We start from the raw sequence: 24,504 nt of genomic DNA, 5'->3' as shown, positions 1-24,504 counted from the left end.
ATTAAATACATTTCAGTTTGTATTTAAAATCAAGTAAAAAATGCAAACACCAACTAAAACTATGGGAAAGGTCCAACAATCAACATGAAATTGTTCTAACACTCATGGAAGGCTGGTATTCTACTTGCCAACCAGGGGAGAAGATGGAAGGAGTCAAAAGTAGCAATAATGGCCCTTTTTCTCCCAAACAACTCCCTCTTTTTTCCCAAGGGCACAACAATAATCAAAGATTTTGTCATTTTAACCAATGATCATTTGATAAACCTAGTACAGTCAGCACTATTGGTTTTACTAATTAATATGATACAACCCCAGGTCCTCATTATTCAAAATGACCAAACAGCAGTATTTTGGGTCTTCCTCCATTGTTGCCAAATTCAGCAGATAAATGTTCTCAAAGTAACTGGCCTTAGAAAAATTCTCTTTAGAGTTCAAGAGGTTTACAATACTAAAAGAAGCCATCCATTATAGACCAGGCCCCATTCCAAGATTTGAAAATGAAACATGCAAGGAAAATTAGGTGAGTTGATGAAGAGTACTGTACACATGTGACTCTTGTCTCGTCTCTACTTAGAAAAATTTTCAAGACTAGGTGTTCTTCTAGCACTTATTTCCTCAAGGCAAAGGAGAGCCACATAATACATCCTGGAGCTGACACAGTATTTTGGAAGTTCATGGGGTGGTGGAACAGTCATGTAAAAATGACAGATACTTAGCAGAACTCAGAACAAGTATAATTCCTTGGTAGCTGATGTGAAAGAACAGCATAACAAGAGTTGGGTTTAAGACATTTTCTCATACAAAGCAAAATGTTGTTCAGTTGTTCTTAAGATCTTTTGTTACACCATGGAAAGACTGTTCATACACCAGTCAGTTGGAAAGGCGAGGACGGTGATGAGATGGGGCATTGCAACAGAATGGGAAATATTCGGTTTATTCAGACTAGCAAATGGATGGAAGGGTACAAAAAGATGGGATAGTGGAGTCCTATGGAAGAATATATGCGGAAAAGCACATGGAACTCAAGCAGAAAGTTAAGCATGCCTCTGAAAATGCCACAAGAATTTCTGTGCCACCTGTTAGAGAAACCAAAGGAAAAGGGATACTGGACATTGATGGCTTATGTCCTCTGTGAAAACTAGAAAGAATCAGTTCTCCGCTTATTCTTAAAAGATTTGCAGTACCTTCCATGTGATTGAATGATATGTTAAAGTAGATAAGAGATCACAAATTTCTGGAAACTGAACTGTGAAATCTGTCATGAAAGGTAACAGCAAGCTGAATTTGCTCATTCTAATTGTCAAGCAAGTTCTAGGGCAATTTGCTAATATTTTCTTCATGTTCTGCTATTGCAACCAGAAAATTGAACTTTCAGGCTTGGCTTCCAGTTGAAGCAAAAGGATTGTGCAGCATGTTAACATTTTCTCGTATAGAATTTAAGTAGAATATAGCTACTCTGCGGTTATTCCGTACATTTAAGGAATAATCCTCATCTTCCCAAGCCCACTAACAACTATTCTCATCCATTTCTTGGATTCTCAGAATCCAAGACCAATTTGAGCTATTCCCAGTCTCTAGACAACAAGAAACAATAACTTGCCATTTCCTCTTTTGTCTATGATCCAATCAGCATCCACTCCATTTTTTCAAAATGATCATCATCAATAAATAAACATGGTGGCCAACATGCATAAGAGTCATAGATTGTTGTTTAATTGAAACCCAACTCCTGGCATATGGGTGTGGTGGCATATGAGGCCTCCCTCTAAAGCCACCTAATTTTACTGAAAACGACCTTTAACAGAAAGCAAGTGACTTTAGAATTAGGCATTGTCTTAAAGAGAAGAAGAAATATGCTACACCTCATATGCTTGCTCCTGTCACCTCAAAAGTGCCTTAATTGAGAGTGGGGCACCCTTTAAGTCATATAAATAGGCCCTGTAAGCGAACCATTGGTTGTGCATCGGACTGTTCAAGAGTCATCTATTGTATATTTGTATTTGAAGGTGATCTTTAAGTGCTGCACCGTCTATTTATTTTTTAAGCCTCTTATATTCTATAAAGCTTCCGCTTTATTTTATATCAGATGATGCGGTTCTCATTGATAAGCTTGCATTGTTTTCATCACAAATCCCATCAATTTTGCATAGAATATGTTGGCCTCTTTTAAGTATTGGATGAGACAGGGTAATCCTGCCTATAAATTGGAAGCTCTGAGCATTAGGCCTTTCTTCATCCATGATCTTCTTGATGGGTTCACTAGGTTTTTTTTCCCTTCACTGCATCTTATTGTGTTTAGCTTTTCTGTGATTATTTCATTTTCAATGTTTTCCAAGTTGTTTGGCTTGAATGAATTCCCACCATATTAGTCATAGTTTAAGAATCCTAGACTCTGAACAACTAGAAATGAAAAACAATGAATGTATTCTACTGATGTTCATGAATCTCTAAGGCTACTAACAGATCAATAATTCTCCTCCATCTTCTGTGGGTGTGGGGTATGGAGCATGTTGAATAGAATTTTCAATACACTTTTGTTTTGATCTTGTGGAACCTTCCTGCAGATTTGTTCTCGAAGATGGATGCTGTTGAGGGGTCCAATAGAGCCAAGTATGAGTGCCTGCTCTTTGGTATGTTCTAATGACCAGACCGAGCCGCCTTTTATTGGTGCCAGAAGGGATATTGAATGAACATGATCATGGTCTTGTCCTTAAAAACAAAAATTAGTAATATTTCCCAAATGAATGATCAAGATGACAAGATCACCAAGTTGAAGATTAAGAGATTTATTTGGAAATTCGACCTAATATTATTGCAGAGAAATTGGAATTAAAATCGACCTTGTTTACTGAAACCTATTTATGAAAGATTTCTTCTATTTATGGGTTCTTTATGTGTTTCCCAGATATGGATGATACCTTGTACCCCATGAGCTCAGGCCTGAACTTGGCTTGCCGCAAGAACATAGAAGGTATGGTTCTAAACAATACTGATCATGATACTGAGATGCTGATATTATTGTGAATTTATGGTGATTTTGAAGATGGGTGATCTCAATTTGCAGACTACATGTTGCAACACTTGAATATAGAAGAAAGTGAAGTGCCAAGGATGTGCTTGGAACTATACAGGGAGTATGGGACAACAATGGCTGGTTTAAAGGTAAAACAGAGCTGGGTTTATCTTCTCCATTGTTATTCCTGTTTTTCCCAGCTCTTGGTACCTTTGTTCATTTTATCGAGGAATTTATGAGTTTCAGTCTCTTACCTTTCAGGCTCTTGGTTATGAATTCGACGATGATGAGTTTCATGCCTATGTTCATGGAAGATTACCCTATGAGTCACTAAAGCCGGATCCAGTGTTAAGGAACCTTCTGCTCTCAATGCCACAGCGTAAAATAGTATGTAAAATATGTCCACAAGCTTTCATTTCAGAAGTAAATGTTTAGCTGCATTTGCAACCGTGCTGTATGACATTCCAAAATGTGTGCTGGTGTTTTCAGATTTTCACTAATGCAGACAGAGAGCATGCGGCTCAAGTTCTCAACAGGTTGGGCTTGGAAGGTTGTTTTGAAGGTGTCATATGCTTTGAAACTCTTAATCCTCCTCCTGAACCAACTGAATACAATGAGGAGCTGGAGGGAAATGGAGTCTGCAAGGAAGGTGCAAGTGAGCCAGAAGATAATGCAGCTGATATGGCTGAAAGTAACAGTTTCCGCCCCAGGTCACCAATTCTCTGTAAACCATCTGTGGAGGCCATTGAAGCTGCTATACGGATTGCAAATGTTGATCCTAAGAAAACAGTAAGGGCCCAGAAACTCATCCCCTCTTGGAATCTAATGTTCCTTCTTTATCTGCCATGATTACAATTTTTATCACAATGGTTTGATGGATTTTGCTTCCCTTCCTCAGATATTCTTTGATGACAGTGCTCGAAACATCACAAGCGGGAAAGCAGCTGGGCTTCATACAGTTATAGTAAGCTCTTATCTTTGCCTTGTATCACAATGACCTGCAAATTGACTGAATGAGAATATTGATGGCAGGTGGGGAGCTCGGTGCTTGTGCCTGGTGCAGACCATGCCTTGGGCAGCATCCACAATATCAAAGAAGCCCTACCTGAAATATGGGAAGGTGAAGAAGGAGAGCAGTTGGAGCAAGTTATTCAATCCACTGCAGTTGAAACTGTAGTCCTTGCATAGGTACCCCACTAGTCTCAAATATATGATATATCTATGTAAACTTCACCTGCAGAATACTTCCTAGTTTTGCAGCGAGTATCTTTATGTAAGGTGAAATGAAGTAAATCTAGAATCTTTATGTAATACTCCATCAAGCATGTTTACTAAAATGAAGCAAAACAAAATCTCATGATGCGTATCACCGTGTTTTTCTCCAAATATCTATTAACTTTATTAAGAGATTGGATGCAATGAATTCAGTATTCATGCACGCCATGTATCAGCCAGTTTCATAAAGATGGATAAATTAAGAAGCTATGTGGAAGAGCTTGTAGAATTCCCTCTTAATTTCTCAGCCAATTTAAAACTAATAATCTCACATACAAGCCTATTTGGTAAAGCCATTACATACCCCAAAAGGCGACAAAACTAGAGAAAAAAAGATCAAAGGGATTATTTAGTCAGCTGGCAGATCAGCTGTCCATGGGCAACTCCCCACAATTTATAATTCTGCATGTCAACTTTGGGTAATCTGACCTGCTTGTCTCTTGGGACTCGAGCTTCCGCACAACATCCATTCCGTCAATGACATGTCCAAACACAACATGGCGTCTGTCCAACCATGGAGTCTACAAAATGCAAATTAAGGACATTTTTTTACAGAGAAGTTGAGCAAAAAGATTACCTATTTGATCTAACAGAATTATATCCATGCATATTCAATTGTAGGGATCAGTTCACATTTAAATTCTACCAAAATATCTTACACAGAAAAGGACAGCAATCCAATTATCAAGTGTATCCCTCATGCTTGAGATTAACAAAATTGAGAAACTAGGAACCGCAAAATCATGTAATTTTCCTACTCCAATTTATTTTCTTTCCTATTCATGAATTGGGAAGAGAAGCTGGTTGAGTTCATCTAGAGAAAAACTAAGAACAGTTCTCAGGGGTACATTGATGCACATGCATAAAATGGGAGATACGTCAGATCTGTTAGGACCAACTTGCCTCCGAGATATCTCTCATATTAACCAAAAACACATTCTACCAAAGAAATACCTTAAAAACCATTTCTATCTTTTCTCCCAAATAATATCTGATCCCATATGTTAATGTAATCACTCTTTTCAAGTCTCTTTCATGACTCTTTGATATTAATGCTCACTCTGGTGGTTGAGCAGATGGGGGAATAGTAATGGAATTCATCCGTCACCTTGGTGACCGACCAAAGCATATATAAAGATATTCTTGGTAGATGTGTCAGGATTTGAGCCCATTGACAACATGCTCCTCCAAATAATCATTTTATATGGCAGGTGAATGGTGCATGTGCAGTCATTATCAATCTGAAGACGTATGTAACTAGTCTTGTTTATAATCAATTCATTATTTAAAATAGTGATAAAATGAGTTACGACACCAAGACCTGATATTTCCTTTCCTCCAGCAAGCACCATCACAAACGAATTAAACAATCTTATGCGATCTTGACATAATTGAAAATGTATCTATATTGAATAGCTTTCACCAACGACGTCACTGATAATTAAATATGAGAATTACCAGGCTTTCAAGGGATAATAGAATACAAGAGGCATTTGTACTAACATATGAGAAAAGGAAAGTGTGTAAATTTGCCCAAAAAAAATTGAAACTGATGCTGTAAGAGAGCTGAAAAGGTTGAATATATCTCACCTTTACAGTGCAAATGAAAAATTGACTGCCATTGGTATTGGGACCAGCATTGGCCATGCTCAATACCCCAGGTCCAACATGAGTCACTGCAAATAATTACACTACAATTCAGCAACTTAGATACAGTAACAGCCATGCAGTTTCAAGACTCCCTCATAGAATTTCCAATTTAACGAAACGGGAAGAGATTTGGCAAAGCTTTCAATATAAAATATTAAACCAGAATACTCCTATCCAGGCTGTAGCAAACACTCACAGGCAAAGTTCTCATCTTCAAAACTAGAGCCATAGATACTGATTCCTCCCGTTCCCTGCAGCAAGTAAACACCACAATTTTCAGCTTAATGAGAATAACCTTCTAATTAGGGGAACCTCACACAAGAATAACTTACATCTCCCTCAGTGAAATCCCCTCCTTGGATCATGAAATCTTTAATAATACGATGGAAAGAGCATCCTTTGTAACCGTATCCTTTCTCTCCTGAATTTTCAAATACATTTTTTCTAATTCAGATTTCAAATGCACTGCCACATCCACCAATCCACAATAGTAATAGTAACAAATAAGTTGATGTTCATGATGATGGTGATGATAGTAGGAAGCCAAAGCTTGCCTGTACATAAGACGCGGAAGTTCTCAGCAGTCTTTGGAACTACTTCTCCAAAGAGGCCAATTACTATCCTACCTACAGGTTCACCCCCGATGTCTACATCAAAGAAGCATTTGGTTGTCACTTTCGCTTGCAGCTCTACCTCCTGAGATAACACAACCAAGTAAGCATCTAAACCAAGACAAGTATAGACCACAAATTAGAAAAACAATACCAAAATACAGAATTCTATGGAAGAAAATGGAACAATGGTTAATACTTCACAAACTATCTCAAGGGAAACATACATTCTCTGCAGTATCGTACCAAATCCAAATTCAACAATACCCAGTTAAGAATGTTCAAAATTTCTTACCCTCCCAATTCCTTGTTTGCTGACCATGATCTCAATTTCATGAACAGTACCCAGAAAAAGGAGGGGGGGGGGGGGGGGGGGGGCGGCGAGAATCTTAATCTGATAGCATACTTACATTAGCCATAGAGTTAACACACATCAATCTTCGGTGACCAGCTGAATTTACTTTAGAAAGTGGTGTGATAGAAAAACAAGAGGCATAATGAGATTTTGACGCCAAGCCTCGCCCATGGCAGCTTAAAGTTGGGGTCTTTCCAATACAAGAAACCACAGGCCTCCTTGGCAAACTGGGGATATCTTTGCTGAAGACGGCCTGAAAAAGCAAACCCACACCCACATATCATATCGTTGCCATGATAGACCAAAAATCAAACAACCCTATTTTCCCAATAAAAGTATCAATCAAACATAGCCATATTGGGAAAACAAAAAAAATCAACCAGGCAACATACATCTGCATATACATGAGGTAGTGAGAATGGGAAAAGAGTAGAACCTGGAAAACAGAGCAAGAAGAAAATGCGGAAGCCATGGTTGTGGGTTAAAATTCAGAAGATAAGGCTATCTGGTGTGAAGTTAATTGGAGAGGATGAGGGAAGTGGTGGGCAAAATCTATTGTCTGCCTATTTTTTTAACTGTTGCCCGTGGGTTGCTGTGTTGGCATGCCTTGGTGTTAACGTGCGCCCCCTGTGCGAACACACTGTGGGAACACAATTTCATTATTACACATTTGCCCCTCCCCCCATTGATTCCTCCGACCGCCGCTTTAGATTTCCCGTCCTCTCTCTGAATTCACTTTAGGAACTCCGATCCCCAGCAAAGTATGTTCCTCCTCTTTCAACAAGCATTTTTTTTTATTTAATAAAAGTTTTTGTTTTTATTTTTATTTTTTGAATAATTCTGTTATAAATTTAAATTAGAGTTTTTTTTTAATGAAAATAATACAAAAATAATTTATTTTTGTTATAAATATAATAATAATATTTTTATATTCATATTGGACATTAAACTAGAAAAATTATTGGTTCATAGTTTATTGGTGGGATAATAGGTTCAATCCATCTCATTAATATATATTTTATATATTATTAAAAATAAAAAATAAAAAAAATAAATCCTATCTAAATTTTTACAATAATTTTTTTATCTTTTAATTAAAAAAATAAAATCATCTTTAAAACCCCCACATTAATTTAAAAAATCAAATGATTAAAAATTTTGAAATTTATTACAGATTTTCTTTAAAAAAATTAGAAATTTACTTTCAAATAAAAAATTTATTTAAAATTTCAATATCATAATTTTATTTCAAAATCAGAAAATTATTTAAAAATCATATAATTATTTGAATTCCTAATATTTCGAAAAATTTATTTTAATTCCTAATGTTTTCAATGATTCCATTAATTTATTTAAACACAAATAAAACATTTTAAAGATCAATATAAAATTAAAATAAAGTAAATAAAAATATAAAATCTAATTAGAATATGAACATTATTCAAACTTCAATTGATTTAATGAATAATAAATAATGAATAATGAATAATGAATATTCGATAAATCAATATGCAATAAATGAATAAAATATTAAATATTAAAAATAAAATTTTAAAATGTAATATTCTTTGCAACTCACAGAAACTTCGCAATATTCGGAGGACTGTTGGCATCCTCGTCGGCGAGTCTGGCTGCGGCGGAGGAGCATGCAGAGTTGAGAGGGAGTAACGGGGACCAGTGGGTTAAGGTTGCTGGGGGCCATATGTTGTATACTCGCCAAAACAACGTTGTTTTGATGCATGATGTATCAAACCAATATCGTAAAAAGAAAATAAAAAAATAAAATCAATTCGAACTGTTCGATTCAGGGGAACGGTTCGGCCGGTTCACCGGTCCAACCATCAGTTCATCTGGTTCACCGGTCCAATGCCGGTTCATTTGGTTCGAGGCTGGTCCAATCCTTGGACGGTTCAAATGACCGAACTGAGCCAAAATGGTGACAAGCCAACGGTCAGACGAGACGGTCCTATGCCCTTTTTAAAACCATGTATAATAATTCATTGCTTAAGCCTTGGGCTTTCGTTAATAATGAAACTGGTCCTCCTTTTTCTTCGAAATGGGCCGGAAGCCCAACCCAAACAGTTTTTACTGTCGCACTTGGGAAATATAGATAAGAACTAAGAAGGCATGGTTCTAAAAAGCCGTTAGGGAGTTGGAGAATGAAACCCAGTCCAATTTGAGAAGAGAAAGTGGCACTGCGGATATGGATTTGCTGATCCCCAATATGCGCGCTTTTCCAATCTCATCAGGAACGCCCCACACTCTCTTCTTCCGCGATGGGGGTACCTCCCCCGGCGCTACCGCCGCCGCGAATAGAATCAGAAGTCCTAGCTCCTCTAGCTCCTCCCATGCCTTGGTAGGTGCTGCCGCTGCTGCTGCCGCCTCTCCGAAGCTCTTTTCCTACAAATTTGGGTACTCTAATGAGGATTCCACCTCCTTCGGCGGCGATGCTGATGGTGATGAAGAGATTGAGGTAGAGAAGCTTGAGAACAATGGCGTGGAAGAGGTTGAGATAGAGAAGCTCGGAAACAACTCTCGGAGGATTCGATCCAAAATTGTTATTGATGCTAACCTCCACACTGTTTGGAGCATTTTGACTGATTATGAGGGATTGGCCGATTTTATTCCGGGCCTCGCAGTCAGCCAGTTGGTTGAAAAAGGAGAGAAATTCGCTCGACTTTTTCAGGTTCAGTTATTCATTTCTCGTATTAAATTTTCATATGCTATGCTAGTCTCTCAGTGATGTGAGGTCTTTGGGCTTTGTCTTTGCGATAATTTTATACAGAAGACGAGTAGAGTTATTTTGATTCTGCATATTGAATGAAGCCACTGACAGAAAATATGGACCGCCTTCGTTTCAACTATGACTTGTCCTTTCAATAATAATATATATTTCCTTACAATTATTGATATGGAGGATTACAGTAACTGGGGCCGGAAGAAATTTTTCGTGGGGACAGAATTCTAGGGAATTATGGCTTAAAGTGGGAGACAAAAATACTAGGTATTTCCACAAAATGGCTACTTGACTAGGATTAAAATTAATGGCGAGTGGTTCTCTGAGGTGGATGGTTTGAAGGAAGGGGTAGTAAGGGCTTATGGTTCTCTTTTATTAGAACCTCCAGACTGGAGACCTAGTATCAATGCTCTGGTTATTAAAGTTTTAGGCACTTACGAGGCAGAATAGTTGGAAGAGCTATTCTCAGGGGCGGAGGTTTTCATTGCTTTGTTGAATTTAAATGGAGATAAGTGTTTAGGATGGATGGGTTTTCTTTGGCTTTCTGGCATTTTAGTTGGGATTTTGTGAAGAATGAGGTGGTGAGTTTTTTTAGAGAATTTTATGATAAGGGAGATTTGAGAAGAGTCTTAATGCTCCTTTTTTGGTGTTAATCCCAAAGAAAGGGGGTGCAGATGATCTTAATGATTTCAGGCCTATTAGTTTGGTAGGCAATTCGTATAAAGTCCTTGCAAAGGTCTTAGCTAATAGACTCGAGCTGGTGGTGGGTAAGGTGATTTTGTAGTCACAAAATACTTTTGTAGAAGATGAACAAATTCTTGATGTAGTGCTAATAGCAAATGAGGCCATTGACTCTTTGCTAAAGAGTAATGTTTGTGGTGTTTTGTGTAAGATAAATATTGAAAAGACTTATGATTATGTGAATTGAAACTTCTTGTTGTCCGTTCTTGAAAAGATGAATTTTAGGCAAAGGTGGATAGATTAGATTAAATGGTGCATCTCATTTTCAAGGTTTTCAATGATTTTTTAATGGTACTCCTAGGGTTTCTTTCAAGGCTTTAGAGGTTTGAGGCAAGGGAACCCTTTGTCTTCTTATTTATTTGTTATGGCAATGGAGGCTCTAAGTTTTCTTCTTTGAAGAGTTACAAAAGGCAGTTATATTTTAGGGGTAAAGGTGAAGAGGAGAGAAGGTGAAGGGGAGGAGGTGTCCCATTTGTTGTTTGCCGACTATACTCTTGTTTTTTGTAAGGCATCCCAAGATCAAATAGTTCATTTATGCTAGTTGCTCATGTGGTTTGAGGCTTGTTCGGGGTTGAAAGTGAACTTGGAGAAAAGTGAGCTGATTCCTATTGGTAGCGTGGATCAAGTTGAGGAGTTGGCTTTAGAGCTTGGGTACAAGAAGGCACACTTCCTTCTACCTATTTAGGGTTGCCTCTAGTTGCTTCGTTTAGATTAGTGTCAGTCTGGGATGGGGTGGAAGAGAGGTTTTGTAAAAGACTCTCATTGTGGAAAAGGCAATTCATCTCTATAAGGGGGCGATTTACTCTCATTAAGATTTAAGAGCACTTTATCTAGCATTCCCATTTATTTTGTCTTTATTCCAGATTCTGAGGGCAATTAGATTGAGGTTGGAAAAAATTCAAAGAGATTTCTTATGGAGAGGTGGATGGTTGGTGAAAAAAATACATCTTGTGAAGTGGTCCACTGTGTGTTTGGAGAAGAGCATGGATGAGTTAGAGATTTGGTGTATTTTTTTGTTAAATAAGGCGTTTTTGTGCAAATGGAGTTGGTGGTATGCCACTAAAAAAGGTGTTTTTAGACGTAAGCGATTGGGGGCAAATATAGAAAGGATGAGAGTGGGTGGTGGTTTGGTGAAGTTAAAGATGGGCATGGATTAAGGCTTTGGAAATCCATTACGAAGGAACAAAACTCTTTCTTAGGTCGTTTTTCTTTTGTATTGGGTAATGAGAGGAGGATGAAGTTTTGGACAGATAAATAGTGTGGAGATGAACCATTGCATGTTTCCTTTCTCTCTTTATATACCTTGGCTATTTCAAGAGAAGCATGGGCGGCGGATCTTTGGGTTTAGATAGGGATGAGAGGTTGTTAGAACCCTTGTTTTTTGTTTTTTTTTTTACCTTTGAATGATTGGGAGGTGGATGAAGTAGAAGATTTATTTTTACGATTGCAAGGAATGGTAGTTGATACAGAGGGAGAAGATAAGATGGTGTGGATAAATTTGGACAATAATAAGTTCTCTGTTAAGCTTTTATATGCCGCTTTGGAATTGGGGTTTGCTATTTCTTTTCCAATGCGAAAAGTTTGGAACTCGTGGGTCCCTTCTAAAGTTAACTTTTTCACATGGCAAGCTTCTTAAGGCAAAGTTTTGATTTTAAATCAACTTAAAAAAAGTGGGTGGTCTTTGGTCAATATGTGTTTTCTTTGCAATGAAGATGAAGAATCCACAGATTACATCCTTCTTTATTGTTCACTGGTTAGGATCCTTTGGTAATTGTTATTTGATCTCTTTGGTATCCATTGGGTGAAAGCTGCTATAGTTAATGAGGCTTTATTAGGGTGGCATGGTTCATTTGTGGGCAAAAAATGAAAAAGGGTTTAGAGAGTAGCTTCATTATGTATCTTTTGAACGATTTGGAAGGAAAGAAATCTCAAGTTGTTTGATAATGAGGAGCATTTTGCTCAGTTTTTTAAGGTGTTCTTTCTTAGAAATTTGTTCACTTGGGAAAAGAAGTACATATAGATAGATTCTTTGTCTTTATTTGATTTCATTGAGTGGCTTGGTTCTGGTTAAGGGTGGGGGTTGTTGTGGTTCTTTTCGTGTTTTTGTGCTATTTGTATACGTCTTGTGTATGTTGGTGCGTCTTTGTGACATTTTTATTTTTAATGCAATTGGTTTTATCTATCAAAAAAATAATATTATTAGATTTCCTTGTAGAATAAGGAAAGTTATTATAAACATTTTTGTAAATATTCTAGCTAAAGAAGGGAAAAAGGTTATAAGATAGGGATAAGCTTGTAAAGACTATACTAGCTAGATAGAGTTTCTATACTCTATGAACAATTCTCTCTTGCAAAATGCTGCATTTCTTCTGATCATTGGTTTTAAATGTCCCTAGGTATTGTTATTAAGCAATAAATCACTTGCTATTTACCAACTAAAAAGAGGACCTTCCTTGACTTATATATTTTTTTTGGATAGGCAAACACATAAATATATTAGAAAATGACACCTTGAGGCTGACCCAAAAGCATACAGGGGGTATACAAGACGCACCTTAAGGCACAAACAAAATAAGAGAAGATACAAAACCATTCCTCAACTAGCACCTAGCCAAACAAAAAAACTGAGTAAAGGAAGAGGACTTTCATTTACAACCGACTTAGTCCACGACCAAAGATAACATACAAAAGAATTTTTCAACCTATGAATCGAAAACTCCTCATTATCAAAAGCAATCCTATTTCTTTCCTTCCAAACCGCCCAAAAAAGACACAAAGGAGCCGTCTTCCACACCTTTCTACGCTTCTTGCCCAAGTTAAAGCCACACCATCCAATAAGGGTATCTCTAAACGAAAAAGGAAGGACCCAAGTAACTCCAAAAAGAGCAAACAATAACTCCCATATAACTCTTGCCCTGGTGCAATGAATAAGAATATGATCAATTGACTCTTCTTCCTCACAGCAAAGGAAGTATCTATTAGCAAGAATCCGGCCCCTCTTTTTAAGCTGATCCAGAGTACGCAACTTACCCCAAGATGCCTCCCAAGCGAAAAAGCTCACTTTAGTAGGCACACAAGGACTCCAGATCATACTATTAGGGAATTGATCAACTCTTCTTGAAGTTAGAACATTATAAAGAGATTTAACTGAGAAAATCCCATTCGTAGTCTCTTTCCACAACATTCTATCTTCCAAAAGAGGGTTAAGCCTCCTTTCCCGGATTGTCAAAAGTAATCTCTCCACCTCCTCCACCTCCTAATCTTTGAAGGGCCTAGATAAACTAGGGCTTCAGACCCCTTCCTCTCCCGAAGGATCCCATAACTCCACTACCTAAGCCTCTTTAGAGGAAGCAAAACCATACAAGGAGGGAAAAGAATTACAGAGGGCGAAGTTCCCACACCAATTATCTTTCCAAAATTTCACATTTCTACCATTTCCCACAGAAAAAACGACTTTGTTTTGCAAAAGAGCACCTTTCTTCCTTATTTCCTTCCAAAAGCCTACTCCAAAACCCTCCCTAACTTCTCTAGTATACCAACCCCCTTCTTCCTCCCCTTCTTCCTACTAATGACATGCCTCCAAAGATTCTCCCTTTCATTCGCAAAGCACCAGTTCCACTTACATAAAAGGGCCCTATTGAGAGTAGACAGACGTCTAACTCTCAAGCCACCCTTCCTTTTGTCCAAACAAACGGTATCCCAATTAATTAGATGAGGCTTCCTCTCCAAAGCTCCCCCTCCCCACAAAAAATCCCTTTGAATTTTTTCCAACCTTAAACTAGCCACTCTTGGCATTCGAAGTAAAGACATCAAGTATATGGGCATACTTGACAATGTACTACAAATTAGGGTGATTCTCCCTCCTTTGGATATAAATTGCCTTTTCCACATGGCAAGCCTTTTCCGTAATCTCTCTTCCACCCCATCCCAAACGGCCATAGACTTGTGATTCGCCCCCGAAGGGATCCCCAAGTAAGAAGATGGTAGCCTTCCCACTTTACATCCAACCTCGAGAGCCAAAGCCTCCAGATTCTCCACTCTTCCAACTTGCAAAATTTCACTTTTGTCCAAATTGATTCTAAAACCTGATATAGCTTCAAACCACATCGATAACCAGCTTAAGTAAACCATCTGATCTTCGGAAGCTTCACAAAACACTAAGGTATCGTCTGCGAACAGCCAATGAGAGACCAAAGCCCATCTCCACTTCTTCCATTTACTCTACAGCCTGAAAGAAACCCCCCCCCCCCCCCCCCCCCCCCCCACTGCTCTAAGGATGAGCCTACTAAGAGCCTCCATCCCGATCACAAAAAGATAGGGAGAAAGGGGATCCCCCTGACGCAGCCCCCTTGAACTGTTGAAGAAACCTGCCGGAGTGCCATTGACCAAGACAGAAAACGATGCTGTGGAAATGCACCAGGAAATCCACCCGGTCTACTTCTCCCCAAAACATATACTTTGCATTACAAACAACAAAAAATTCCAGTTTAAGTGATCGTATACCTTCTCTAAATCCAACTTGCATAACACCCCACTCTCATTTCGTTTCAACAAGGAATCTATTGCCTCATTGGCAATAAGGGTAGCATTAAGAATCTGTCTTCCTTCAACAAAGGCGTTTTGAGCTGAAGACACTACCTTTCCTACTACCTTCTTAAGCCTGTTAGCTAACACTTTTGCCAACAGTTTATACAATCCTCCCATCAAACTGATCGGTCTGAAGTCTCTAGGTCCTCGGCTCCTGATTTTTTTGGGATTAGGACCAAGAAGGTTGAATTCAGGCTCCTTACAAATCTGTCATGCTCGTGGAATTCTTTCAAAAAACCCATAACCTCTTCTTTGACAAAATCCCAACAAAACTACCAAAAACTAAGGAGGAAACCATCTGGACCAGGAACCTTATCCCGGTTCAGATCTGAGAGTGTAGAGAAAACCTCTTCATCTGAAAATACCTCCTCCAGTCTAGCTATTCCCTCAACATCAATCCTATTAAAGTCCAAACCTTCCATAGATGGGTGCCAATAAGCCGGATCAGTCAGAAGGTCCTTAAAAGCTCCAACCACACCCCTCTTAATTTCCTGCTCCTCAGTTAACCAGGTTCCATTTATTTTAATCTTAGACAAACAGTTTCTCCTTCTATGGGAATTGGCCATCTTATGAAAGAAGCTTGTGTTTCTGTCACCCTCCCTCAACCACACTTCTCTTGATTTTTGTCTCTAAGAAACCTCTTCCATTAGAGACCATTTCTCGAAATCCCCCTTTGCTTCCTTTCTAGCTTCCAGTTCCTCCATTGATAATGGACGCAGCTTCTCCTGAGCATCCCAGAAAGCCACTTTGTCCAAGGCCAAATGCTTATTCACTCCCACCTTCCCAAAAACATCCTTGTTCTAAGACTTTAGGATAGCCTTCAAAGCCTTCAATTTCTTTGCAAGAATGAAACTAAAGGATCCATTGAATCTTAGACTTTGCCGCCACCCCTTCAGCAGATCCTTAAAACCCTCCTCCTTTAGCCACATGTTTTCAAACCGGAAGGGGACAAGCCCCCTTCTAACCTCTTCCCCATCCAATAGGATAGGAAAGTGATCGAACACTGGCCTAGGAAGAGTACATTGCACTACCCCGTTAAAGTGGCCCTCCCAGTCCTCCAACACCAAGAAACGATCTAGTTTGGACATAGCTTGACTGTTCAACCCTCCGCTCCAGGTGAATGGGCCCCCCTGTAGAGGGAGATCCCTCAAGTCCAGGTCATCAATCACTTCCGAAAATCTTCTCATTGAAGGAGACACCCTCCCTCCTCTTCTACGCTAATTCGGAAATCTGATCATATTGAAATCTCCGCCAATACACCATGGATCATTCCAAAGCCCACAGATAGCCCTTAACTCTTCCCAAAACAGTTCTCTATATCTTTTCATAGTAGGGCCATACACTCCTGAGAAAATCCATTTGAACCCATCTTCGCAATTCTTGAACCGACAGGAAATGGAGAAGAGATCCACCTCCATCCCTACCAGCTCCAACACTCTGTTATACTAGAAAACTACCACCCCTCCAGCTGCACCCCTAGCATTCAGAGCTCCCCATTCTAAAAATCTCCCCACTCCTAGACTTCGCGCCACTCCTAAAGACATCTCTGTCATTTTATTCTGCTGCAGGCATACCAAGTCCACTTTTTGGGAACTAATTAAGGCTTTAATTAATTTCCTCTTATTTTTGTCATTTACTTCCCGGACATTCCAAGCTAAAATCTTAATCTTCATTTAAAACACAAAGCTCTATCCCTACTTCTTCTATCCGAACCTTTCTTTCTGCTCTCTCCATCATAATTAATCGAACATTCCAATTTTTTTACTTCCCGATCAAACCTAGACATTCATGGAATTCCCTTCTTCTTGCATTGATCTCTTTTGGTTTTCAATCTTAGAAGCAATTTAAGAATTTCCCCTTCAACACCTTCTGTCATGAACCCCAGAGCCTTACTGAACTTTGCCAAGCTACTTTCATCCTAACTGCTGCCCGGGTCCTCCCTTTCCTGCAGATCCTCATTCGCCTGCGACCTATTACCCATATACTTTTCCCTCTCTGTACCCGTCACCCATGGACTACCGTCAGTCAGCACAGCGCGTAGCAGAGCCTGAAACCCAACTCCTTCAACAATGTCTTCCGTTCCAGAAACACCCCCCACCACCAAAGCCTGATCACACCCAAAAGGAGGAGAAGAAGAGAAGAAGACCCGATCCCCCCCAAAGATAGCGGGAAAGGACTCGTACCTGGATGCCTCGGCTGTCAACGCTTCGTCAGTCATCAACGCTCTAGCTTTCACCGAGAAAGCCTCTGAATCCCTCTAATCCCCTCCGAGAAAGCAATCGACCCCCACATCCTCCCTAACTTGAACACGCCATCCTTGACTTATATCAAGATGAGAACGTGTGGCTGGTGGAGGAATGCTTTGGCATTCTACATGTAGCTACTTCTATTGATCATTTGTTCTTGGTCCATGTTCTCCCTTTTCTGCATGACTTGTGACAACTAGTTGAATTCTTTAGGTACACCAAGTAATGCTTTGAGGTGGTTGCTTGTCAGGGGTTCTAATCTTCGGTATAGCATGGTATTTTAAATGCAACAACTTTCTGCCTTCTCTTTCCTTGGTCAAGAAAATATGGTGTCTTGTGGAGAGTACTCTACTATATAGTATAGCCTCCTTCCTGGAGTGGTAGATACTGGGGTTTGGTCTTTTAGTATCATAAAGGATATTTTTTTTTTTTGATAGGTAAGTAGTATCATAAAGGATATTGGGTTATGTCTTATGGAGAATACTCTGCCATATAGTATATCCTTCCCTTCTGAAGTGCTAGATAATAGGGTTTGGTCTTTTAGTATTTTACCACAAAGGACATTAGGTTATGGAGCAATGGTTCATTTTCTGGAAAAGAGTACTTAAGAAATTTAAAACTCCCTAATCTGACTATTTCCTGTTACCTTCCTAGGTTGATCTGTAGAGCAGTGACGAGGAAGGATTCAAGTATCACTTCATGTAGTGGAACAAAGCTTTGATAAAAGGAGAGTTGGTAGCATTGCTATCTTGTCTTCCTTTTTGATCAGAGCTTCTTTTGGGCAGATAGCTTAGTCAATACCTAAAATGGTTCAAGCTTGAAGTACTTTAAATGACATTGTATCCACCATAGTTGTCTTGGACTCTTGATTTCATTTTGCACTTCTTTTTGTTGCTTGTATGCTACTGGTTGTTTTCCTTTAACAACTGATTGCCCCCACATTATTTTTTCTACCCTTCTATTACTATAATTGTTTTTTTTCTTATTCAAAAAAAAAAAAAAAAAAGGAAAAGAAAAAAAAATCCGTTTATTGCTGTTGAAAAAAATATTAAAACTGGTTTTTAGAGTTTTTGCAAGGAACAAGATAGGTTGCAGCCTTGTAGAGGAGAATAGTTGCTACTAAATATGTAGAGATTGTTCTTTGGCAGGTTTAGGGTTGAGTTAATAGTACAATGCATGTGGCCTGCAAAAAATATCTCCTAATTTGTTTTTCCCTAAAGAGGTCAATCAGGTGTGGTGTAATGGTGTGAGAATAAGCTTTTGACCTAACAAACAGTGATCGTCAGTACTAACTACCCCAAACTCTATTCCCGGGGCCTTGCATCCCATTTCTGAAACCAATGGTGGACTTCTCTTAAAATTATTAGGAAACCCATATATGTTTCCTGATAAACCACTCAAGTAATTTAAAATATGCTTGAGAAAAAAATATTTATCCCTTTCTTGAAAATGAGTTTCCTTATGTTTCTGTGACATGTAGATGAAGTCTCTTAAGCATGGAAATTTTCTTCATAATGATATTTTATATCCATTGTCTTGTCCTTTCTCATTGGCTTTCCCTTCAAATTTCTTGTTTATCTTCAAACTGCTTTTCAGATTAATTTTTCATTATTTCTGGGTCCCAAACCAGTAGCTTTGAGCCTGAGTTTGCAGATAGCCCTCTCAGATTTTTTTGCAATTATGGTTAGTATAAGGGCTCCTGTCTGATTGCAGGCTGATGTTAGGTAACTCAGCTTGTTTCAGTGCCTTTCTTGTAAATGACTGGGAAGTGGACTTTTATGGGGAATAGAACATTCCAACTGTTTTGTATAGCTTCCATCTTGGAGCATTCTGAGAAGATAGGGAGAATGGTTATTTTGTAAGTCAGGCACATTTATGTGGAAATCTTTCTAGAAGGCTTTGTATGCCTTTCCTTGAAGGTTTCTTCGTTTGAGCTTATTTGGAAAGCAGAGCTTCCTTCCAAAACTATCATTTCTGTGTGGTTTGGAACTGCAGACCAGGTTCTGTTGATGGATCATATTATTGTTCAGAGGTGAAGATGCTTGTTGTGCTATATGCTAGCATCTTCAGACTCTGTAAGACTGACTACTAATCTGTTAACTATTTTGTTACTTAGTGTTGAATCTGGTTTTTTCTAAACTTGGCAGGTAGTGGGTAATGCATAAGTCTGTGCTTGATCTTCTTTGCTGCTAGAGCTCTAAAGCTTGGAGTGAGAGGCCACTAGTTTCAGGAGGTCGTGATCTTTGCATTTTTTTTGGGAACCTGTTGATGGAAAGCATTAAAATATTAAAATATGTATACCACTGGTTGTGAAGTTCTGGTTGAGATTTTGAGTATATCTCTTGTTTTGGTCTTCTCCTTTCTTCACCATCCCTTAAATATCCTGATATATTATACATTTATCCCCTCACTCCCTCTCTCCCTAGATTCTTTCAATGATCTGTAAGTTTGCAAGACAATATTTAAATTATGCACATAGCTCTACTTCAGCCCTATCATTTTGGTCCTGTTGAACCCTACTTAATATGTCATTGTATTCTTTCAACAGATCGGACAGCAAGATTTGGCATTTGGACTGAAATTTAATGCCAAAGGAATTGTAGATTGCTATGAGAAAGATCTTGAGAGTCTCCCTTTCGGTGAAAAGCGTGATATTGAATTTAAGATGATTGAAGGTGACTTTCAAATTTTTGAAGGAAAATGGTCTATTGAGCAGGTAAGATTTTTAATGTTGTTTCTAGGTTGTGCATTTCTAGGTTTGAATTTTGCATGTTATCTCACTTTTTTAAACTTTTGTGATTTGAAACCATCACTGTTTTTCTGTTTTTTCTTCCTTGAAAAATGTAAGTAGGTAGACTAATTAGAACAATGACGAGTGATTGATGACTAAATGGCCAGCAAAAAGAAAATTCATTGTAAACTTAAGCTAGGTGAGACTTGAATCAACAGGAATCTTTTTGTTGAAAGCTTTGCAGTCATTATTTGAGGACTGTAACTTTTTGCTTGTGCTTTTCTCAGCATTACTATTCAATCCTTGCAATGGCTGTTTCTACAATTCGGTTGAGATTCTGTTGGTTCAGATAGATAACACTAGTGTTAGATATGTGGATATGGTGAGTTGCTCAGTCTTGTGTATGTTTGCACCAACTTGAGAGGGGAGGAAAAGTATCTTTTTGTGGTATTCTTGGCATTTCTTGTGCTGTATTTGTAATTTAAAAATTCAGGGCTGGAGAGTGTACAGTACTTCTTTCTTCTTCCGTTCTCTTCTTCTTCTTTAGTTAAGGGTCTCGGTTTTATAAAATATTGAATCAGTATAATTATTACGGCAATTGCATCTACGACGTGGCTTGCATTCAACTACATAAAGCAGGATTTTGTGATCCATATTCAAGAGTGATGATTTTAAGAAATGATGACTGTTGCAGCGCAATACAAATACATGGGAAGGCAAAGATTCCTCGGTAGGCCAAGAATTTTACACTACTCTTACATATGTAGTTGATGTGGAACCGAAGCGGTGGTTGCCTGTCTACCTTGTTGAAGGAAGGCTCAGCAGGGAGATAAAAATGAACCTTACGTGCATTCGAGAAGAAGCAAAGAAAAGAACTCACAACCCCCTTTCTGCTCAGTAGAGTTGTCCCTATTCCTGAGTATTTCATGTAAGTATGTCAGCTCAATAATATAATTGATCAACAACCAACATATTTTTTTGCCTGATTATGTATCTTTTTTCCTATGTTATCTTTCCCTTTCCTTTTCTTTTTTTTTTTTTCTTTTTTTTTTTGATTATTATCCTGTTTCTCTATAATCTTTCTTAGCCTATAAAGCATTGGAACTTCAAAGGTCACATGTGAATCAGTAGGTTGCTTTAATAGGCCAGCACCTGCTGGTGCTGTAATAGTTAGGATCCATTGTCACTGGTTCCCTTGAGATCTGAGGGTATATCAAATCAAGATATTTTCCAGATGAACAAGAACAACCTCCAAATGCGTGCAAACATTTGGAACACATGTGTTAGAACTATCCTGTCCAGTCAATTCTAGTGTACTAGAAACTCACATTGAGGCCTTTCCAGTCAAATTCACCCCACTAGTACACTACATTTATCTTTAAGAATGGAGAACGAAGCTTTGGGTTTCAATAGCTAGAGGCAGAACACATATTTCCATTGCTACAACTTTGGATTAAGTCCAAAAATTTTCTCCTCTTTATTCATGAACAAAACAAAAAGTGGTGATTAAGTTTAAAAGTTGTAGAAAAAGATCAAATATAATAAGTAAAAGTGAACAAAAAAACTAGTTAAAGAAAACTTTGACAAAAGGCACGACCTTTTTTTTTTTTTTCCTTTTGTCCTTCTGTGGGTGAGGTGAAAAAGAAAAACAATGGCACTGGGGACAGGAGATGGAGCTAATTCAAAGTGAAAAATGGGAACATGGGGAACATCAAAATGACTTGAGAGTTCCTTTATTAAAGTGGTCTCACAGAGTCCAACGCCATGTGTCCCGCAATCCATGGTGATTGGAATGGTAACGAAAAATGACTGGGAAGAAAAAAAGGAAGTCTGACATGGTATAGAAATAGGCATAACAGCTCAACAGTGCGAGAAAATTCAAGAAAATGATCTTTGGAATTGGAGAGCCACACAAAATCAACTCACAAGACAAGAGGATAATTTTCTTAGGTGGGTCCAACATGTTTGACCCACTTGCATGCAAATTTATCTGTAGAATAGGCTCGTAGGAACCTGATACCATTTGTCCATTAGCATCCTCTACCATACTGAAATGCTGCAGAGACCCCTTTCAGTGGTATTAGAAAACTAGGGTAAGTGTAGGCCCTTCCCTTATTTCCTATTATTATAAGCCTTAAAAAACAAAAAAAGGAAGCCTGGAATGCTTTAGAATCAATTCCCTTTACTGAGAATCATACCCAGGATTTCTAGGATGTGAATCAATGGTCCTGTTCATGATTATATATCTCTCCTCTTGGAGTTTTGGCATTTTCTGATCACTGCTGTGAATCCTAGGGCAAGAGTCCACGTGATCAGTGAAATCATGATCCTTTCCACGTCTTTTAAAATGAGAAAAATCAGGACCAGAGACAAGAGAGTTTGACCCTAGTATTTCTACTAGTATAAAATAAAAATCTGAAAGGGACACCGGAAGAGGAACCTTTCCTCTTTTAAGGGCCTCACATGATCTGTATATAGAACCAGTGGTCCTAGGTCCAAGTTTTTATTTTCCTTTCTTTTGCCAGATGAAATGATTCACAGAGTTGTGATTATTGCCTTGGTACCTAATGCTCACGAGTGTGATCATTTGACAGGATCACTTACTGTGCTTGGAAAGCTTTGTGGGGTAGGCACTCCCTTAGCCCCTTGAATGGAGCAAATCATTGATCATAAATTCAAAATAGACTCTAAGACATAACGCATAATTATCAAAATCAATTGACCTTTTAGCAAACGATAATCAACTGACAACAGCTTGATATTTTCAAAAGGGCATTTGATTTAACCTAGAGAATATAATACTCCCTAGTGACCACTGTGATGTAATCCTCATCACAATTCAACTGCCTCACTACTTACGAGTCCCAGTCTCCAGACCTAAGTATGTCTTTATTTAAATGGTGAGTGGCCTGGAAGGATGTGGGAATCAAATTAGGCTTACATTGTTTTTCTATCTTTTTTCTTTAATGCCCTTTCCTGACTCTGGGTTTTGTTTGGTCTGCATATATGATGCAATCCCTCCTGGGTGCCCCTCAAAAGTATACATATTTTTTTGTGGGGATTGGTTGGAGATGCCTGCTTCAACTACTCTTTCCCATAAAGAATTATTATTATTGTTTTTATTTCTGCTACTTAACTGTATTAAGCACCACAATCCATCTGAATCCATCTAATGTGATGAGAAATTTGAAGTTATTATAGACTTATCCATATCTAGCGTTGAAAATAGAGCACATTTAGTGAGTTTGGTAGTTCAACAAGTAGGAAAGAGATGGATGATGGTGGAGTTGGTCCTTTGCATGCCCCACCCACTATCATGTTAGGCACCACAGTGAATTTACAGACGAAATTCAAAAACAACTCATACTATTTACCACTAATCTAGTTTAACAACACACATTCCTTAAATTAAATGTTCATGTAATGTGAATGACGTAAAGCTTCATTTGTCTCCATCCCACATCGCTTTGTAACTTCACTTGTACAAAAGTTTATTTTTATGTATATAATATATGTGATTAGAGAGTGAGGTCAAGGCCCCCCACCTCCACCCTAACCCATCTCTTAAATTAATGGGACCCTTGCCTTTGCATATGCCCAGAGGTTCATGCACCTTCGGACGAATTTATTGACTTTTTTAACAACACTGAGTGGGTTTTTTCTGCTACCACAATCACAAGAGAAGTGCCATGGAAAATAAGCCCCTATTTCATTAATGCAAGCATGCGGAAACGTTCTGTTGGCCTACAATGAAATCAGAAGATTTTGTCTTTATTGCCGGGGCAGACCTAACATTAGCCACATTAGCAGGGAGTTCAACCAGTCTGGCCTTTGCTGGCCTCAAATCTCTACTCGAAAATCTTGTTAGATTCTTAGGTGATTATGATTTCAAAAATAGTTTGCTATCAAAGTTCAGAAAATATTTTAAAGCATAAAACATTTTTAATATATAGTTTTGGTGAATCAATCAATAACTACTTTGTAGTTGTTTGGTGGACCAATTTAATAATTTAATTTAAATTATTAAATAAATTAAATATATTAATAAAATAATTTAATGATATAATTTAAATTAAAAAATAAATAATTAAAATAATCTCTGTTATTATTTCACGAATTTTATTATTGTTTGAATTTACTCAAATTATAATTTCATACTAATTACAAAGGGCAGTCAAAAGACTGGTGTTCCCAATGACTTTTTTTGACACAAACAGTACGTTGAACAAATGAATTCGAATTAGGCACGAATCCATGCCATTTATTCAACTTCTTTCCTTATTTAAAGCACATGTGACATGGAATAAACCATTTAAAGCCAAAAAATTGCATTGTGTCCTATTAATATTCCACCTCATCAAGCATCTTCACATTAATAGCCAGACTTTTCTGATCTCCGGGTTGTGACTTGTGAGAAGGGTTTCTTTTCAGACATGCCCATCACCATAACCCCCCCATTCAACTTGCTACGTGGAAAACACACACATAATCATCAACTACTTTAGACTTTTCAGTAATAAAGAAGAGGGTTTGTCTATTTGCCAAATATATCCTCACT

At 38.2% G+C, this 24,504-nt stretch overlaps 3 protein-coding genes across 10 annotated transcripts; 2 read left to right on the top strand and 1 right to left on the bottom strand.

Annotated features, from left to right (window-relative positions):
- The first annotated feature begins 1,902 nt into the window (after nucleotides 1–1,902).
- On the top strand, nucleotides 1,903–4,379 carry LOC100257326 (uncharacterized protein C24B11.05). Of its 2 annotated transcripts, none has more exons than XM_002280720.5 (8): nucleotides 1,903–2,006; nucleotides 2,565–2,630; nucleotides 2,906–2,971; nucleotides 3,065–3,162; nucleotides 3,275–3,400; nucleotides 3,503–3,802; nucleotides 3,912–3,977; nucleotides 4,046–4,379. In XM_002280720.5, the coding sequence occupies exons 2-8, from the start codon at nucleotides 2,579–2,581 to the stop codon at nucleotides 4,199–4,201; spliced, it is 864 nt and encodes a 287-aa protein (XP_002280756.1). In that variant the 5' UTR covers nucleotides 1,903–2,006; nucleotides 2,565–2,578; the 3' UTR covers nucleotides 4,202–4,379. The 2 variants fall into 2 exon arrangements, with proteins under 2 accessions (XP_002280756.1, XP_010652318.1); XM_010654016.3 differs by lacking the exon at nucleotides 1,903–2,006 and adding an exon at nucleotides 2,033–2,263.
- Nucleotides 4,380–4,387: 8 nt separating this feature from the next.
- Nucleotides 4,388–7,677, bottom strand: LOC100250386 (peptidyl-prolyl cis-trans isomerase). The gene is made up of 7 exons (XM_002273385.5): nucleotides 7,341–7,677; nucleotides 6,960–7,157; nucleotides 6,493–6,634; nucleotides 6,271–6,359; nucleotides 6,135–6,189; nucleotides 5,879–5,964; nucleotides 4,388–4,809 (listed from the first exon to the last, which is right to left on the bottom strand). The coding sequence occupies exons 1-7, from the start codon at nucleotides 7,374–7,376 to the stop codon at nucleotides 4,654–4,656; spliced, it is 762 nt and encodes a 253-aa protein (XP_002273421.2). The 5' UTR covers nucleotides 7,377–7,677; the 3' UTR covers nucleotides 4,388–4,653.
- Nucleotides 7,678–9,034: 1,357 nt separating this feature from the next.
- Nucleotides 9,035–20,956, top strand: LOC100255567 (uncharacterized). 7 transcript variants are annotated; one of them, XM_010654014.3, is made up of 4 exons: nucleotides 9,035–9,590; nucleotides 19,764–19,931; nucleotides 20,234–20,328; nucleotides 20,641–20,791. In XM_010654014.3, the coding sequence occupies exons 1-3, from the start codon at nucleotides 9,108–9,110 to the stop codon at nucleotides 20,297–20,299; spliced, it is 717 nt and encodes a 238-aa protein (XP_010652316.1). In that variant the 5' UTR covers nucleotides 9,035–9,107; the 3' UTR covers nucleotides 20,300–20,328; nucleotides 20,641–20,791. The 7 variants fall into 7 exon arrangements, 5 of the variants coding, with proteins under 5 accessions (XP_010652316.1, XP_019076766.1, XP_010652317.1 ...); XR_786224.3 differs by lacking the exon at nucleotides 20,641–20,791 and adding an exon at nucleotides 20,067–20,145 and having other exon boundaries at nucleotides 9,036–9,590; nucleotides 20,234–20,553; XR_786225.3 differs by lacking the exon at nucleotides 20,641–20,791 and adding an exon at nucleotides 20,064–20,145 and having other exon boundaries at nucleotides 9,036–9,590; nucleotides 20,234–20,553.
- The last annotated feature ends 3,548 nt before the right edge of the window (nucleotides 20,957–24,504 follow it).

Source organism: Vitis vinifera, chromosome 7 (genome assembly GCF_030704535.1).
Source record: "Vitis vinifera cultivar Pinot Noir 40024 chromosome 7, ASM3070453v1".
Classification (NCBI taxonomy): domain Eukaryota; kingdom Viridiplantae; phylum Streptophyta; class Magnoliopsida; order Vitales; family Vitaceae; genus Vitis; species Vitis vinifera.
This window is presented reverse-complemented; position numbering and strand designations above follow the sequence as displayed.

Excerpts from the sequence above, each read along its gene's own strand:
- LOC100257326 (XM_010654016.3), top strand. The coding sequence starts at position 2,239 with ATGATCTTCTTGATGGGTTCACTAG. Across the intron at positions 2,972-3,064 it reads TTGCCGCAAGAACATAGAAG|ACTACATGTTGCAACACTTG; the intron begins GTATGGTTCTAA and ends CTCAATTTGCAG. Across the intron at positions 3,401-3,502 it reads CAATGCCACAGCGTAAAATA|ATTTTCACTAATGCAGACAG; the intron begins GTATGTAAAATA and ends TGGTGTTTTCAG.
- LOC100250386 (XM_002273385.5), bottom strand. The coding sequence starts at position 7,376 with ATGGCTTCCGCATTTTCTTCTTGCTCTGTTTTCCAG. Across the intron at positions 6,635-6,959 it reads GTGTTAACTCTATGGCTAAT|GAGGTAGAGCTGCAAGCGAA; the intron begins GTAAGTATGCTA and ends GTGTTATCTCAG. Across the intron at positions 6,360-6,492 it reads CTTCCGCGTCTTATGTACAG|GAGAGAAAGGATACGGTTAC; the intron begins GCAAGCTTTGGC and ends TTGAAAATTCAG.
- LOC100255567 (XM_002280685.5), top strand. The coding sequence starts at position 9,108 with ATGGATTTGCTGATCCCCAATATGCGCGCTTTTCCAATCTCATCAGGA. Across the intron at positions 9,591-19,763 it reads AATTCGCTCGACTTTTTCAG|ATCGGACAGCAAGATTTGGC; the intron begins GTTCAGTTATTC and ends TTCTTTCAACAG. Across the intron at positions 19,932-20,640 it reads GAAAATGGTCTATTGAGCAG|CGCAATACAAATACATGGGA; the intron begins GTAAGATTTTTA and ends TGACTGTTGCAG.